Source organism: Rhinolophus hipposideros, assembly GCF_964194185.1.
Source record: "Rhinolophus hipposideros genome assembly, chromosome: 20".
Classification (NCBI taxonomy): Eukaryota; Metazoa; Chordata; class Mammalia; order Chiroptera; family Rhinolophidae; genus Rhinolophus; species Rhinolophus hipposideros.
In genome coordinates this window covers 14,491,669-14,510,381 of record NC_138066.1, presented here as the reverse complement: position 1 = coordinate 14,510,381, position 18,713 = coordinate 14,491,669, and the positions used below count along the sequence as shown (strand labels likewise).

General features: G+C 48.4%; 1 protein-coding gene across 3 annotated transcripts in view; it reads right to left on the bottom strand.

Moving 5' to 3' along the window:
* SMG6 (SMG6 nonsense mediated mRNA decay factor) overlaps window positions 1-18,713 on the bottom strand; it is a 188,931-nt gene that overhangs the window by 20,283 nt on the left and 149,935 nt on the right. For all 3 annotated transcript variants that reach the window (XM_081027244.1, XM_081027245.1, XM_081027246.1), the window contains exon 14: window positions 1,541-1,717. In XM_081027244.1, the coding sequence (XP_080883370.1) occupies window positions 1,541-1,717 (177 nt within the window). The remainder of the gene's footprint in view (window positions 1-1,540; window positions 1,718-18,713) is intronic.

Here is an 18,713-nt window from a genome sequence, read left to right as displayed (position 1 = left end):
AGCTAGTCTTGCTGACCTTCCATCGCCTGCCTCAGCCTTAATGTGTGGGTGAGATAACCAAGAGGCACTGCCCCACCCATGCTTCCCTACACAGCACCCAGGGCTGGGGTGGCACTGCTCTGACCCGCCTGAAGCCTGGACGCCCACCGATGGCTTTAGCAACCCGACCGTCTCCTCCCATGTTGCCAGCTCATTCCTTCCCATTATTCCAAGCCCAGGTCTCATCTGGAGAGTCTGGAATCATGGGCTCAGCTTTATCCCTGGAACCACCTCTGTCCTGGAAGCGAAGCCCCATGTCATCAGGGGTGGGGTGGGGTTCTCCAGTTATTCTAATGAAGCCAGTCCAAGACTTTGCTGCTCTGAAGACTCTGAACTGAAGGTGGCCACTCTATCACTGCTTCAGATCACAAACGACAGCTTCCAGCTGACATCTGGCTTCCCTGGCCTGTTGCTGATTTCATCCCTGCACCCCACCCTGCTCCACCAGGCGCTGGAGACTGCTGCGGGCCAAATGACTGTGTTGGCCTACGGGTGACCTGGCCTCTGGCTAGAATCGCTTCCGTCCCTTCCTTAAGTCCCACGTTCCTTCCTACCTAAGGCCCCTCTGTCTTTAACACTGTGGGGTAAAAAGGAAAGAATCAACCATCAGGCAAAAGTGAGCTGTGCACGCACACACACCCAGACAGAGTTACCCACACCCAGACACACAGCAGGGCCGCTGGCAGTGATGTTAAACACATACATGCGCCGACACCATCCCACACTCACATTCACTCAGAACCCACAGACAGCAGGGAAGCTGGCAGCAGTGCTCAACTTAAACTGACACACAAACCCACCACATACAGACCCATGACAACAATCACCCTCAGAAAGATATATACACGCATGGCAGGGCAACTGCCATCGGGGTGTAGCAGGGGTGGGTACACTGGCTCACACGTGCGCACACAAGCGCGCATGGTCTGGAGTGAAGCAAGGGCTACAGGAACAACCAAGGGCAAACAAACAAGAGGAGAGTTCCTTAATCACATCAGGATGTGCAGGAGAGAGGGAGGGAGGGAACGAGGGAGGGAGGGCAGGCCGGGGGAGGGGGTGATTTTCCACACGGGGCCAGCAATGTCAGCTCTTCCTGTACGTGTGCTAGAGGCTGGAGTTCAGGCCTGTGCTGCACTGAGCTCCACACATCTATAAACTTGATCCTCAGCCTGAACCCTAACACCCCCCGCCTCCAATGCCTTTCCTAAGCCTCCAGAGCTGCACATTATTAAACTCTTTCTTTCCCTCCCTTCTCCTCCAATGCAACATTAAAAAGAAGCATCTGGAACTCGTAGCAGAGTGAGATGGAGGCACTGGGGTGGGACTGGCAGGAAGGGGCACCAGCAGAGTGCACTCTTAAGTTGGCTGGTCACGTTAACACTGACACTGCCCTGAGTGGTTATAAATAACCAGGGGTAGAAGCTGAAGCCCTGGGTAGAGCAGGGCTGCAGGGGGGAGGGGAGCCTTCCCTCTGCCACAGCGGCCTCTTCCCGCATAGTACCTCATCTTCCAGTTGTTTTCCCTCTTGGCTTCCCATTTCCTTTCCCATGGTGTCTGGGACGGGTGCCACTGACACATATTTTCCACCCTTGAATGCCAGCAGAGGCTCTTCTTGTCCACAAAGGGCTTCCAGAAAATACTTCAGCACTGTGACCCTTTTGCAGTCGGCTGCAATAACCTACAGGGTGGGAGGGAAAGAAGAAAAACAGCATTTTTCGAAAGGGAAGATGAAGATGAGAGACACTGTTTATTGGCTGAGGGGCACATGAGAAACGTATCCAAGTTGCTGGGCAAGGGAGGCAGAGCGTGTGAGATGGTGAGCAAGGGCCAAGAGTGGGTTGAGGACCAAGATCGATTTCTGAGGGAAGCAAGTCGCCACCATCTCTCCTGAGGTCATTGCTAGGGTGGCAGACAACCTCAGGACCAATGACAGGTATCTTCTGGGCTCTTGCCTTTCTTTCACTGAAATCTTGATATATATATATATATATATATATATATATATATATATATATATATATATATATATACACACACACTCAACGAAATTCTTCTTAGTTTGGGATCTAATTGATAGAAGGAAGGGTGAAGTGTGAACCATTGGCTTTCACAGAATACAGCTTGCTGGTACCCCTCACTGCCACTCTCCATTCTTCTTCTCCCAGTTCTCCTCTCTCCACACTCCCAAAAGGAGAACTTTCAGCCTGAGTACAAAATGAATGATGAGGGTTTTCTTGGCTGTTTCATTTCAGCCAGATCATTTCGGGCTTCCCCTGACGGGTTCCTGCCCCACCTAAGAGCTTCTCATGCTCAAGAGACTGGGGTCAGGCAGGAAATTGTTGTCAGGAGAAGGGAGACAGGCAAAGCAGGTGGGGGGTGTTTCACCAAAGCTCTGCTCCTCCAGGGGTTCACACCATCCTGCTCCCATGTGGCCACATCAGCACATAAACCAGTGCTGTCAGAGAAGCTGGGGCTGATTTAGCTGAAATGAAATTCAGTATCTTGAACAATTGTCAAATTTGTAAGTGTCTCAGATGAAGTTTCCATAGTCACCGTGTCTGGGGTCCTTCTCACGTGAGACCACACACAGATGGCCTCACCTGCAAACCCATCTGCGCTGCTTGCGCCCCCTCATGACCTTCTCTTCATCTCTAGCCTCTGAGGTCCTCTCCTCTGTAGTGGCAGAGCACTCACCAGGGGAAAGGAGGGGCCCTGCTTGATCTGGAACTCAGAAGCTGGTAAAGGCCAAGCCACGCAGGGAAATACACTTCAGTGGCCAGAAATGCCACAGGGTGGCAGCCCCTTCTTATCATCATTGACTCTAGCTCACCCATGTGGAGTGCTCCCCCCCCACCCAGTACTTTCCCACTCTATAAGGTGAAAGGGACTTCTAGGTCTGTATCACACAGTGAAGTACTAACTTGGGTCTGCCTTTGATTGTTTGCTCACTTTTATAGGTGCACTGCATTTATTATCTCCCTCACCTAGTCAACAACCCCAAACCCACTGGTAGCAAAGACTACACCTCACGCTTCTCTGGCAAGGGGCGCTACGGACCAGCAGGGCACACAGGAGGCTCCCGGTAAGGGCTGATAGGCACAGGGAAACTCCGCTGGGTACCACAAGGTGCGGACAAGGCGGGCATGATCCATCTCCTCGGGGACATGGTAGGAATGAGCACACTTTGCCAGCTGGCTGGCAGGGAAGTGCAGCACACACCAGTCTTCTGCCATCTCTCTCAGGCAAACCTGCTACTCTCCCTGCCTAGGAATGGCCCCTGCTCACCCTCACCAATGGTCCTGGAATCATTATAGGCCTGAATCTTAGGCTAAATACTTCCACCACCTCCACCTGAGGAGCTGACGTAGAACGTGCTCAGCTACCCAGAAAAGGCTTCAGAAAGAATAGAGGTCCTGGGCTTGGCATGCCCAGTCCTGGGCTTATCTCCTTGAAGGAGGAAGGAAGCTCTCTTGGGCCAGGGCAGGTAACCATGGGTTCCATCGCGTGTATTCAAACATGTGATGAGGAAGGCTAGAAATACAGAAGCAGGGGCTAAAAGGCATTAAAGAATAGAGCTGAAATGAGTAATAGCCTGGCAGGCAGCACGCACAGTGGCCTCCCTGCATCCCCAGCCTCTCACTTGCAGAGGAAACTTCTGCATTTCCACAAGACTGCCAGTTTCCTCTCTGTGGTCTAATTTTAACCACCTTGTCGTTACAGTGTGTGTCAGCCACCTGACCCCACTATGACCTCTGACCTTATGCCCCAGCTACTGCTCGCACCATAGAGAATTATGTAATGGGTCTAGGACTTTCCTTTTTGGTGGGAGGCTGCTACTACTGAATGGTAAGGAGGTGGGGGCTAAGGGGTGGGAGGAGTACAGAGAACAAGCTTGCCATGGTCCTTGGCATCACCTGGATGGTGAGAGGCAGGCTGGCATTCCTGCAATGTGCAGCAGAAATCTGCCCAGAAGAGGAGTGTGTGCAATGACAGGAGGGCAGGAAAATTCCCGCTGTTAGAGCACAGGCTGGGTGGCATGCCGGATGGCTCAGGAAGTGTGTGATTCCTGGCCAAGAGGGAGAAAGGCCGCATGTGTGGACGTGGGACTCCTGGAGACGGGGATTTCCAGGGCACAGCGGGACCCAGGGATGCAGACATCCTGACCCTGCCTGCAGTACGTCCTTAGAGGATCAGGGGGAAGTGTCATTCATGGGGACTCAAAAGCGAAGAGGAGTGCCCCCATGTCCCCATTTTCATTTTCACCTTTTTTAGAAGGCACTTGGTTTCCTTGCGGATTTTGTCTGCTATGGCCATCAGTCTCTTCCCTAGGGCAAGGGCAAGGGCAAGGGCAAGGGCAAGGGCAAGGGCAAGGGCAAGGGCAAGGGCAAGGGCAAGGGAACTCCTGGCTGATTCTCAAAAGGGCCTTGATCCATTGGGGTCTCTGAGCTGGTGCTAAGAGGCCTGAAAAGGATTCTACGTGTTTGGAAAAAGAAAATGTCACCCAGTCTTTAAGAAGAGTGTCCCCACTCCTTTGCAATCCAACCACCAGGGAGAACAACCAAAGTTGCACACAGTCTCCTTAGGTTTCCAAAGTGTACTGTGGGCGTGAGAAATGAGGTTCTAGCTATTTGGTAGATGGGGAACTGGAGGCAGAAAGTCTAGGGACACAGAGAAGTCTTCTGTCTCTAGCCCGCTGGCCTATCGGCTAAAGCACTCTGCTTTAAGGTAGGAGGAACGAGCCCAGTGAGGTGAGGACCACAGTTCTATAGGTGGTTTATGGGAATATTCTCTTAGACGAAGCCTCCAGCACTTGAGTCGGTGGGGGGTGGGGGACAGTTTAAATATGATTAATAAGGGACAACATGACAGAAGAAACCCTTCAAACAACCCACAAAGAGCCAAGTTGGAGGTGATCTTTGGCCACGGAGGACTTCCTGGTAGGAGAGGGGTTAAAGCTAGGCTCCCTGCTCGGAGAGGAAGGAGTCCAGATGAAGTCTATGACATAATCCCCACAACAGCTCTGTTCATGAGTACATTTTTCCATTCTATATCAATGAAAAACAGAGAATGTAAGTGGTATGTACATTGTAGCTCTGGGCAAACTCTAGATTCTCTAGAGGAGAAAGCTGGGCAGGAGGCTTCCTTCCTGAGCTGTTAACTGGTTGCGTTGGACTGGGGCTAGAGGTGGGTAAAAGGGCTGCTGGCCAGGGAATACCCTAGGGAACCTGGGACCCAGCACCTTCTCAGTGGCGGTCATGCCCCTTCTGGAGGGAGACTCACTGCGGAGGAGATTATCAGGAACTCCAAAGTGAATGGACAAAATCTCTCACGAATCATTGCAGTCAGCTATGAAAAGAATACTGGGGCTTTAGGTCAGGGAAGAGCCGCAAAGAAAGGCACCCAGAGAAAGCCCCTCTCCCTTCCCCTGACTACCATCTGAGACAGCGCGCCCCATCAGTGGGAACTGAAACCTCTAGCTTCAGGGCTCCCGTTATCACCCAGATCAGGTCCACATGCAAGAACCCAGTGGAAAGGAAAACTGAAAGTGAGATGTGGCAAAGTGATACAGGAGTCTGGCCGTCCCAGGCTCAGTTCCTTAGAAAGAGATAATGTGAGTATGCACGGGAGTGTGGTGGTTGGAGCTAAGAGGAAGCTTAGGTCTTGAGGAAAAAAGGAAGATGCCTCTAGGTCAACAGAGAAGAGGGAATGTAGACTGATTAACAGTCTGGGGCACCTTAGCAGAGGGGTGGATAAATCAAGAATGGAATTCTCTGAAAACTGGTGACTCTCCACAGGTACTCCGCAGGGCACATGCCCGGCCTGGGCAGAGATGCCCAGGAAGGAACAGAAAAAGTGACCTAAGCTGCCTTAGGGAAGACAGGGGAGGGTGAGAGAGAGAAGGGAACTGAGCACAGGTGCCAGGGACTGATGTACTCTGAGCCGTAAGATTTAACCAACCTCAGAGCAGGACAGGGAGACCCCCCCCCCCCCCCCCCCCCCCCCCCCGCTCTCCCCGCTTCTGGCTAGGGAACATAGGGAACAGGAGGAGGGGTTAGAGCCGAACCAGGCTTCTCTGGACACAGCTCCAGGGAATGAGGGACTCACTCCATCACTTTTGGGGCCCAGTTCTCCATACAGGCCTCTTGGAAGGCACAAACACTATAGTGGCTGGTTAGGTTTTGCAAAAAATTTTTTCTGCACTTTTGGTTGGGGGGAATAAGAATTTAAACTTGCATTATCAGCCAGTTCTATTTTTTCTGGTCTTAAAAAGTCTTGCTTGCTATTGCTCCTCTGGTTAAAGAGAAAAATCACATGGGTTTTCCCCTACAAACTCAAGTTTACAGGTTTTTTTCTTGTTTCTCTAAATGGAGTCAATTATTCTCACATTTGTTGAAACCTTCAATCAAACTTTATAGCTTGTTAATTTTACAGAATGTCCTTAGAGCAAATAAGATGCAGACAGGAAAGTGAAGTCTTGCTGAGATTATTAAGAAACCTTAAAATAGCCTACAAATCCACCACCAAGGCTGGTAAAATACAGGCTGCTTGGCTGGCTTCTGAGGTCAATTAGCAATGGGTTAATTATCATCTTTAATGAGCCCAACCTACAGGATTGGCTACAAGAAACTGAACTCAGACTAAACTGTTTTCACTAACTGGGAACCTCTAGTTATGCACGACTCACCCTCACAGGAGACTGAAGGGTGGGTAGGACAATTCTGTAGTGGCCAAGGGTGGGTCAGCCTAAGGAGAGATCTGCCAATGAAAAGTTCCGACCCAGGGAATCCTCTGGAGCTGGGAGGGCGGAGGAAATGGTTTATTCACATTCCTAGGGGGAGGGGTTTCGAGGCAGGGAGCAGACTCCAGAGGCAGGAGGGAAGCTGGCCACACCGACAGACAGACGGACGGACGCACAATCACTCTGAAGACAGAGGCAGCAGTTTCGAGGGGGAGACAGACATTCGAAGCCTACCTCAACCAGAACAAGTTGCACTGAATTGCGAGAAAGGGTCAGAGGGCAGAGAAAGGAAGCACCAGCGCAGGGGCTGACAAAGGGGTCAGAGGGAGGCAAGGCCTGGGTCCTGGTGCCAGATACATATCCTGCCAGCCCCTGGGCATACTGTCCAAGGGGATCAACTCAATCAGTATTTCACTCTTTCCCTATTCCTGCTGCAGGAGAGTCTCATTTCTGTGCAAGGCAGCTAAGCATAGGTCTCTCCCTCAGTCCCTTTTGATCCCAATGTCCAGACCCAGCCCTCCCTAATTCTATGATTGGTCTGTGCTAGCTGAGGGGTCAATAGGTCACAAGATGAAATGCTAACATCATCAGCCAACCCACAGCAATCACACCATTCCACGTGTCTGTCCCAACAGCTGTTTCCTTCTTAGCGGAGGCAATGTGGGCCGTTACTAATCAGCCAGTATGGCTCACCCCATCCATGTCCACTGTGTGTGTGTGTGCACCGGCCTTAAGTCTCAGAGAGGATGTGTGGGAACTGGCAAATGGTTGGGTGGGAACACTCGGTGGTGGGGGTAGAAGCTACTCCAATAGTTTTACTGTAAACTCCGAAAGGTGCAGGTACTTGGCTACTGAGAGGGAGATTATGTTCCCACGGGAGAGAGAGTTGGGAGAGCATTGGGGAGCATACACTGGCAGGGAGGAGGTAAGTACAGCAGGGAAAACGGGTCCATTCTGGGAAGACGCGAGTTGAAGCAATACAGGGAGTTAGTTGTTCAAGGGCCAGGGCTTCAGTCAGTCTATGAGACCTGACCCTGCGATCTTAAGATAGGAACCTGCGTTCAAGTCTTAACTGTCACTTCCTGGCTGTGTGTCCTCTGACAAGTTACTTAACGTCTCTGAGCCTGTTTGCTCAAGTTGTTTGTGAGGTTTAAAAGAGATAATACATATAAAAATTTGGCAAAGTGCCTAAGCCCAGTAAGTGCTCAACAGACGAGTGGCTGTGACTTTTTTCCTTCCTGGCTGTCTTACTCTGCTCAGAGGTAGGAGGGCGCCCTGCCTAACACCACCACGATGTGTGGAAGCCAGACTCAGAGGTAAGGAAGGAAACGTGGGGCTGGCACACAGCCTAGGGAGGAGGGGCGAGGCCCTGGGATGCTCACCTGGGTGTTGAAGTTGCTGAAATATTTTATTTAGAGCTAAGGTGCTGGATTCAGGCTGCTGGGCAGGTCACTTGGTAGAGGGAAGGCCCAGCCTCTCTCTAGCTAGCCCTCATCCTGTTCTCCAAAATGCTTCCTGTACCTAACCAGAGGCAGGCATGCATTCTACAGGACTCTAGCGAGGCCCACGGACCTTGGTTTTAGGACAAGCACACCACCAGTGCACACATGAGGAAAACAACCTGCAGTGAACATCACAATCGCCTTGCCCACCTGGTCCCTTCATCCTGGGCTGTGGGTGGTGGCTCCGCTTTTGTTAAACGGCATCCTCCTCAAACAAGACCAGCTGGGTCCTGTTTCTGGTCTCTCAATAGAAAAGACATGGTGAAAAACCGCCCAATGAGGCATTTTCTACCCACCTGCTTTTCCTGAACTTGAACATTCTGAACAAAGCCAGATAGGAGAATGGGCACTCCTGGGCAGAGTACAACTTGCTCTTCTTGAACCGTTCCCTCACGAAAAGAAACTATTTTCTTCTAGAGCTCTGCGCTCCAGCCGTATGAGTAAGGTGCACTCTCAACAGTGAGTGCGTCACAGAGCAAACTATAGGCAGTGGAAGCTCGGGCTGCAGTCCAATCGGCTTCCCCGGCAGAGTGCTCTGAGAGCAGCCACCCACATTGGCGGGGTTAGGGGCGGATACTGGCACTGCCAACACGAGCCTTTCGGGTCTGGCCGGCTTCAGCTGGTCTGAAACCTGGAACAGGCGCTGGGGCCCTCACTTACTGAACCAGCAGGGGAGGCTACAAGCTCAGCCCCTGGGGACGCAAGTCCGCACGCCTGTCTCAGTCTGCACATATCCACATGCAGTCTGCTTCTGCACTGCCAGCTAGTTCTGGGCCAGGAGCAACGTTTCTGGGGCTCTCGTTGCTCTGAGCCACACTCTTATTTGCCTTGTAGACAGACACGATCAGGCGACCACCCCTTAGGTTTGTGTTTAGGCCCCTTTACCGAATTTGCTCCTAATTTTATTTATTTTGTGTGCATGTGGGGGTGCAGGGAAAGCGCCCTTTCTGAGACATCTGCAGCGTTCGATTCAACAAATATTTGTAAGCGCCTACTGTGTGCACTAGGCACAATTCTAGACACTGAGGATTCAGTAGAGAACAAAGCCAAGTCCCTGCTGCAGGGGGGAGTGGAGGTCGGGCCCATTTAGATCAGGCACCTCAAAGATTTCCTGTATCAAGAGAGAAATACCCACTCCTCCCACCCCATACATTACCTACAGCACTCAGGGGGCACAGTTCTCATTCCTTTTCCCCAAGGGAAGAGGAAGACACAGCCTGAGGAGAAGAAAAGCTCCTTATGGAGACCTGGCACACTGCTCTATCTTTATACGTTTTAGGCAGAGGGTCCTAAGGAGGAGAATTCCCTGTGCTCAGCCCTGCTACAAAACGAAATCCCAATCTCTCTCAGTGCTTCCGACGATCTGTGCCAGCCCTCTACGCCCCACCCCCCACTTGTCCCCACTGTGCATCACCACCCGCACTTCTTGCTATTATTGCCCAGGCCTCAACTCCAAGCCTCAGGCAACCTGCTCCGTATTTCCCTGCACGGCTACCTGCTTCCCTCTGCACCGATCAGACTTTACAGATTATCCCCCCACCTACAGTGACTTTACCTTTACACAATCAATTCCTTTCTCTTCCTTTAAGTTTGAGAAGAAGCCTTTCCTTTCAAGAAGCCTTTTTCCAGCCTGCCAGCCTACTGTCCACAAAGTTTTCCCCAAGGCCCTACTATGTGACAGGGACTAGGCTAGACATCCTGGGCACACATGAGAGAACAAGGCAGATGCAGCCCTTGACTTCACAGAATTTTCAGGCCAGAGAGGCTGACACTAACCTCTTCCACATGCGCAGTTGTCCCTTCAGCACCTATTGGCTAGGCCTACACTTCATTCATCTTCTCTGAGCTCATTAGTAGCCCTCAACATCTTATTATTTATATGCCACCGAGTGAGTCACCTATCGTTCCTGGCCACACTAGGACCCCCTCAATACCATCTCCCTGTGATCCAACCCTTACCTTTCTTGAATATTTTGAGTGGAAAGTATTCAACACCCTGGGGAAGCTTTTAAAACCATCATTACTTAATGTTTAAGAAACATATAAGTAATTTTTTATTATTACCTACTTAACAGATTTATTTTCTCTGTTAACTTTCAGTCCTGACTGCTGTGCGAGAGGTCTGTTACTGTCGTGGATCTATCTGTAAGGGGGCTCGTATGCTACCAGGGAACCCATTCTATTTTTTTTCTCTTCTAATTGGTAGAAATATCTATGCCTTTTAAGCCCAAATCTGCCTCCGAGTGCCTCTAATTCTGTCCTCTGGGGCCTCATAAAAAAACTCTAATTCTGCCTCTGTATGACTGGCCTCAAATTATTTGAAGTCGGCGGTGTTATACCCTCTGTAGGCTAAACAGTCCCACTTCCTTCAACTGTTCCTTCACTTCAGCTGTCTCCTCAACATCCTGCTTATTCTTTCCCTAAGACTTTCACTGAGACTACTACGTCTCCTAGAGGGAGTGCCCATGTGTGATCTGGCGGCAGGGAACCCAGTGGAACATCTCCCCCTTGTTCCGTTCTGGATACCTCGATTCTATGAATAGGCCAAAAGGCACTGCTTTTGTTGTTCACCACCTTACACTGAGGACACACTGTGAACTTTTAATCAACAAATCCCCGAATTGTTTTCACATATGTGGCTAAGTCATATCTCGCCCCACTGAGTGCAAGACCTGCACTGTAACTATTCCCTTTTGCAACATTTCTTCACCGAAGTCTCCCCAAGCTGTAAGAAACCCTAGTATTTAGTATTGTGCTGCGTCTACCTGCTATGTGCAGCTGACTTTCTGGATAAGGTAAGATTTTACATTTGTTCTTACTTATTTGATTTCATCTTGTTATTTACTTCTTTCATTGTAGCCTGTCAAGTTCTCTTTGGATCCGAAATTCGTCATCTGAGAATGTATTCCCTCTCAAGTTCATGACATGCATAAATTTGACCTGTTGATTTGTTTATGCTTCTCACTATCCTTCTCCCATTAATCTGTCCTGTTTTCTCTCTTAAGTAAGATTCTTGAGGGCAGGCACTATGATTTGTACACACACACACACACGCACACAGTGCTTGGACAACGTGGATGATTGATCATGGAGGCAGGTGGCAGCCTTAGGACAATTCCAGAGGACATGGCCACGGAGGGGACGCCAGCCACATTGCGTACTATGTGACACATGCTCCTAGAATTGTGCAACACAGACCCCCTGGGCGACTCAGATGCTCCTGCTGCTGTGGGTGGTGCACCCATGGAGGTTTAGGTTCAGGAAGGGCCAGGAGCCGTCTTCTGACAGCTGCCTACAGTTTCTAGTTGGAAACAAAATACCACAAGACGCCAAGCTCTGGGCATGTCTCACCTTGCCTTAGTGGAGGCTGTTGCCCCAGGGCAAGGTCCTGCACACCTCAGCAAGAGGCGACACTGAGGTTCTTCTTCGAGCACTGATGTCATACTCTGGGAAAACATTACACCCTTATCTGGAGAATCCCCTCAGCAAATTAAAAGCCAACTAACTACTAATGAAAGTCTATTCATAATCTGAGATGAGGTGTAAGTAAGGTAAGTATGTGCCACATGGAAGAGGTTCCCTTTCTTCACCTCTTAACACTAAAATGCATTTTTTTTCAAACCGCCTGGATCGGAATCACATAGAGTGAGCCTGTTAAAAATGCAGATTCCTGGACTCCACTTTGTACTAAGGAAGTTAGTATTTCTGGGAATCGGGCCTTGGCCAGTGCACTTTAAACAAGTCTTCCAGGTACTTACGAACATCAAAGTTTGAGAATCACTGCTTTAAAGGTTGCAAGGCTAGGTGAAGGTAGTCACAATTTTAGTCCATTCTACAAAATGCAACTCCACTTTAAGGTACAAAAAAATACTACCTTATATTTGTCATGGCACTTTTAGGATCTAGAAAATTCTCAGCACCATACGAAGCAGTTGCTATTACATTTGGATAACGAGAATATAGATGAGGAAACGGAAACTTGAGTTATTTAAATGAGCTTTGAAGCCGGGTGTAATGGCTTCCTCGTCCAGTGTTCTTGCCAACTCCCCAGAGTAGCTTCCCGGGAGAGCGTCCCTCGGCCTTCTAAGGTGTAACAACAAACCTGCCGTGTGCTTCACGTGCCCCGAGCGGTCACAGATAACACGTAGTGAATGGCTACTTCGTGCCAGGCACCCCGGCAAATGCTTTACATGTACCAAGTCATCTAATCCGACCACCATCACATGAAGTAGCTATTATCATTAATTCCATTTAACAGATGAGGAAATCAAGGCACAGAGAAATAACTGGCTTGAGATTACGCAGCTAAGAAGTGGAGGAACTAGAATGGGCCTTTGCTCTTAATTGGTACCCAATTGCCCACAGCTCTCAATGGATCTGGGCCATTTACCTGTGGGTTAGGCAGAGATGCTTGCAATTCCCACGAGGGGAAAGATCTTATCTGGTACAGAAATTCAGACGTGGCAGTCTCTCATTGCTGATTTCTGAAGCCTGAGCTCCTTCAGAGCTGGGTATACCTCTCGTAGGCAGTTGGTATGACACGGTTATGGGGAAAGCAGGATCGAGAGTAAAGTTCACTTCATGCTCTCCTAACTTGGGCAAATGTTTGCACAATGCAGGTGATTCTTAAGGTCTCCTATTCTTAAAGGTTTCTATGATTCTGAGCGGTCATCTTAGAAAGGAGGAGAGGAAAGACAGTTCAGTTCGGCCACTGGCCTTGATGCTGGAGCTCGGCTCTGTCACAGGGGACGAAGCTGGGCTTGGCCTTTTTGAAGGGCTGATGATTCAGAATCTGAACTAACAGTGAGAGGCTGGAGAGATAATTCCTGATGGAAAAAGGTGGTATAGGTTCTCATATGATAAGCCACTCAGGAAGACTTGGAGGGTTTTATGGAATCATTAGCACAGAGCTCCCCTCTGGCCACAGAGCAGAGGAAGAAACAGCAGACCAGTTTATAAAGCTCCAGAGCGGAAAATTTCTGTTGGTGTCCAAGCTAAGTTTTTGGCTTTCTGTGAGGTTTGGAAAGACTTGTACTGATGTTTTAATCACCTGTTTAGTGTTCTGAAGACTCTTGTCAGCGGCCTCACTGAGCCTGCTCCAGCAGGCAGTGGGGAGCTGCTGGCTCATGCTCCATGCTCTTTTTGTGAGCCGTTTCTTTCCCATGGCCATCTCCAACACCTTGTAGCTCCCTCCAGGCCACTTGGAGGGTATAAGCCAAATCTGTGAGTCCCGTAGGAGGCTGAGGACAAGCTTTCTGGCTAACTTCTCACCAGATCCGAAGCCAGGAAAGGCTCCTTAAGAAAAGCCAAGGTGCAAAGAGGTAAGGAGTGGTCTCTGGAGACCAGTCTGCCGGCAACGCCTTTGTGGTGGCACAATGGACATAGGCTTGCCTTCTAGGAGAGCCATCATCTAAACATGCTAAAGCCCTTGGGTAGTGATCATGAAAGAAATCCTTACAAGTGAAAATGAACACTGAACAAACTCAGGGTGGGTACATTCCAGACACAAAACCTCATGAGCATGCAAGAAGCCCATTACGGAGACTGAGGGTAGGGACACGTGCAAGCCAGTATTTACTTCCTCTGCAGTTTTCACTGCTCACAGCTTCTTGGGGGCTAACATATCCCATTTTACTGGAAAAGCTGTGGTGGGGATGAAGTGCTAAGTGATGATTGCTAGGCATTATGTTATTTCATTTGATTTTTACAGTAATTCTGTGAGATAGAAAGAGGAAGAGGAACCTAACTGAAGCTCTGAGGAAAGAAATGTCTAGTAAGTGGTGAAACTGGGATTTGAACACAGATTTGTCTTACTCCAAAGTCTGTGCTCAGTCCATTATACTCTGTACCCTCTTAGGAAGGTAATGGTACTTTTGGAGAAAGGGGGCTACTTCAAGTCCTTTTCACGAAAGGATACCACCTCCCCAGCAGCAGCCCAAAGGCCTGCCTGCCTCTAGGACAAAATAAAGAGTTTTGATGAATTTGAGTTTAGATGAACACAAACCAAATGGGTGCTTGGCTGAGCTAAAGGCAAGAACAGAGATAATGAAATTAAAAATTTCTCAGAGCACCTGCCCTAAAAGGAGTTCTATCACTCAGATTAATTTCATTTCCCGGGACACAGTATGGGCAAGACATCAGCTGAACAGCTGATGAGCTGAATGAATATGGGAAACTAGTCACTGTGGGATGCCCCCTTAAGACTATAAATGAGTATCCTCAGAAAGTCCTCTGCACTACACAGTCTTGACTTCTGGGTGTACTGTCAAGATGAAGGTCCAACAGAGAGCATGGGGGCAAGACAAAGGAAATCAAAGCTCCCTCTTACTTGGCACACAAAGGCTACACATATCTGTCAATCCAAGAAACTTTTACTGTGCAAGCAACCGGGTGGATTGTTCATCTGGCAACCCTTAATCTTGGAGGAAGATATGAAATCAGAGAAGAGAAAGAACAATAGTTTACTTCTCAGTAGAAAGACAGGCTTAGGGAAGAGATGCTGATTTCTGATTGAGTTCTCAGGGAGTACCTCCTTGCCACAGAATTTTCTTTCCTTCTCTTCTCTGTTCTTTCCAGAGGAAGCTTCAACTGTCTTCTCTCTCTGAGAATTAACTTCCCTTGGTCTGGCGAGACCACTCCACACATACCATTGTTCCCTGCCCTGTTATGCCTGAGTTCAAACAGATAAGCCGCCAACAAGGCTTTTAATGGAGGAAGGGAGGGGGTCTCTCAAGGGAACTCTGCTTACTAAGGGGAAAGAGACTCTTATAGTAGCAAATGGCAAACACTGCCTTTCCTCAGTGATCTCGGAGGAATCTACTTACAAAGGTTACAGTTAGAGAGGGAAGAGAGAGAAGGAAGGGAAAGAGAGGGAGCCCATGAACAGAGAGGTCTAAAGTCCCACAGGAACACTGTGAGGACAAGGAAAAGGCCGCCTTGTCACGAGGACAAGATTAAACAGACTCATCTGATTATGACGGAGGGAAGGAGGGTGCGGGGTTAATGACTAGGGGCAGAAGCCTACAGACCACTGCATCCATGGGGGAATGTAAGAGACAGGTATTGCAAAACTGATGACAAGGCAGATAGGAAACTTACACGTCCTTGCTGACAGGGAAGAAAGAGTAAAATTTTGGGTCGTCTCTCATCTGCAGGATTTCTAATAGGCGACTCAAGTTCACCCTCTTCCCAAGGATGTGCTGACAGCTGGGAATACTGCCCTTCAGGTCAGGCAGGGCAGGGATGTAGACCTCTGCAGAAGTTCACAAAGAAGTTCAGTGAGGACTCAAACCACGATCAGAAACACAAACGGGACTGCCATTTCCTGTGGGGTTTCCATGCTGTAAAAAAGTAGGGGAGAAATGCCAACTACAAAGTGCTCTGTCTTCTGTGGAAAATGGAGTATGCTATGTATCCGGGTCCAGGTTCTGACTTGTAAATCTAAGTGAGAACTAGTTGCTAGCTGCTAGAGGATTATAGTGTTAAAGAGACATTCCACCAGCACCTCTGCCAGCCTTTCTGCTCACTGTCCGTGGACTTCTAGGGAGCTGATGACAAAATTGTCTTGGGCCTCTGTAGGAAGGGCAGCCTTAGGCTTTGGCAGCTCTTTCTGGACCCCAGTTCACTGTCCTGTGTTCTTAAACAGCTCTGATGGAACAAGCCATCTGTGAAGGTTATTTAGCTTGGAACTGGAAGAGGGTGAGGATGTGGAAAAAATAAACTGAGCAGTCAAAGGATGGGGCCAGAAAGAGAAGGCAGGTGGCATGTTCATGGGACGATATGCCAGGGCCGAGAGTGGGATGGGATTGCAGAAAGGAAGCGTGCCGAAAGGAGGCCTGCACGGGAAGTGCTGCGATGCCCAGGACAGCATGGTTTTGTTTCCAAAGTGGTGCTTTACTGTGTCCCTTCAAGGGCTCACAAATCCTCACTTGAGAGTTTCCATTATAGGGATAATAGAACTATAAGCACATTTGTTTTGCCTCCTAAAAACTACCTAATTTCTTGCTGGGCCTGAATCTCAGCCTAAAAGGTAAATCTAACAGGTTTTCCACATCTAAAGTCACTAGATAATAGCAACAGCTGAAAGGGTAGAAAATGAAGATGGTGGAGAATCTGAGAAAATCCTTATGAATTACAGAAAACAGCAAGAGAAACTACAGGATAATCTGGGAAGATATATGGGAATCTGGTGCAGGACTGGACTGGTAACTGGTTGTTTCTTTGGAGTCTTTGTAACTGCCCCCTCCACTCACTATGAAGAACATATATATTGAGAGAGACTTTTATTTTTATCATCTAGACGTTTTCACTTATGTTATCTCATTTAATCCTTACTGAAATTTTACGAAGGGACCACTGTCATCCCCATTTCAGAGACTAAACTCAAGCCCAGACAGAATGACGAATTTATGTGGAGTTGTCTCATGACCAGAACAGAGCATAATGAAGACTATGGCTTTTATTTAGATCAGGGAGATGTATTTTTCTGCAAGTCCTTTGGCAAAATGGCATTAAGAGTTGTTGGTATCTCATCTGATCCATTCCTGGTCACTGAGCCTATGTAGTACATCCTCACAGGATTTGAAAAAAACAAAAAAAGCGGCTGTTAGAATATACTTTTAATTGTTTGCGAAATCTTTCCATGTTATTAGACTAAGAACAGGTGTAGAGATGGCAAGTTGGTAGCTATAAATGCTGTTTCCCTACTTTTGAAGCACCCACGTATAAGACATGCAACAATGATAGTCCTTCCTTATCCACGGTTTCACTTCCTGAAGTTTCAGTTAGCCGTGGTCAACCGTGGACCGAAAATATTAAATGGAAAATTCCAGAAATAAGCAATTCCTAAGTTTTCAATTGTGCGTTGTTCTGAGTAGCAGGTGCAATCTCACGTGGCCCCGCCTGGGGCATGAACCATACCTTTGCCCAGCATAGGCATGCCATACACCAGGGTGTCCAAACTGCGGCCCGCGGGCCGACTGCGGCCCATGATCCATTGTTAATTGGCCCGCAGCAAATTCCAAAAATATATTTAGTTTACTTAAATAAACCAGGTGAGGCAATACGTACTTCACCTCGAGTGAGTGGCCCGGCTGTTTGTATATTTTACCGCATATGGCCCTTGGTGAAAAACGTTGAAAAAAGTTTGGACACCCTTGCCATACACTCTACCTGCCGTTACTCAGTAGCTGTCTGGGTATCACCGTGGTAACCCTTATCTTACTGAATAATGACCCCAAGTGCAAGAGTTGTTTAAACTTGATCATAGGTATGTAAGTACAGGAAAAAATGTAGTACATATAGAGTTTGATACGATTCGCACTTTCAGTCATCCACTAGGCTCTTGTATGAATCACCCACGAATGGGGATCACTGAATAAACTAAGTTCAAGTACAGTTTCAGTGCTTCATACTGATAAGAGAGAAAATTTCTGTACCAGCCTGTACTAGGGAAGCCTACACACAGCCTAAACTTTTTTTTTTTTATTGACGATGCAGAGATAAAATGTGACACTGAATTCTGTTATTTAGGCTAAAGCCACTCTTGCTGCTGACAAAGCAGAAAAGTTCAATCGCCAGCATCTCCTCTGGGAGGCTCTGAAGTATATGATGGCACCTTGGCTTCCAGCACCAGGCCAAACCGAAGCTGCTTAGTAATGTGTAGTGTAAACACACAGCACTATGGTACAAACAAACAAACACAAGACTGAATTTTAAGAACAAAACCCTCCCACGCCTGGTTTCTAGGACCTCTGATCCCCAGCCTTGCTGCCAGTTTATGGTGTGTCCTTCAGAGATCTTTATGCATATACTGTCATATAGGGTTTTTTATGGTGCTCCTAGACCTTTTACAAACATATTTACGTAAATGGTGATACACTTGCAATTTTCTAAAACTTGAGCATCTTAGGGGTCAACAACACAGCTTGTGGATCACATCTCATACTGGATGCTAAAAGTCATCACCAATAAGGTTCTGGAACAGACCCAGAAGACCTAATGTGTTTATTGCAACAAAGTGTCTCTATTCTGGGAGGACAGGAAGACCTAGCAAAGGCCTCACAGGAAAAGCAGAGAGGAGAAAATCCCTGTTCATCAGTCAAGCCCATCCCTCATCATCAAGTCCAACAGGCCTGGGAGTGGTCAGCAACAACAGACCCCCTCAACCAGGCAGGGTCTCAGATGACAAAAAGCTGGGCAAATGGGACTGCATTTACATATCAGAAAAGAACCTGAAAAGCATATGTACGTGCCCCAGTCTGCATGCTACCCAGAAAGAGCTCCCACACCAGAGGGTCTTCAACAAATTTGAAGGGCAGAAAAAAACACTACAACATTTTCTTTACTGTGAAAATTAGACTATGTTAATTCCATCGCTATGTGTAAGCCCAGTGTTATCACAAGAAGCACCTTGGACAGCTGAAGGCTTAGGC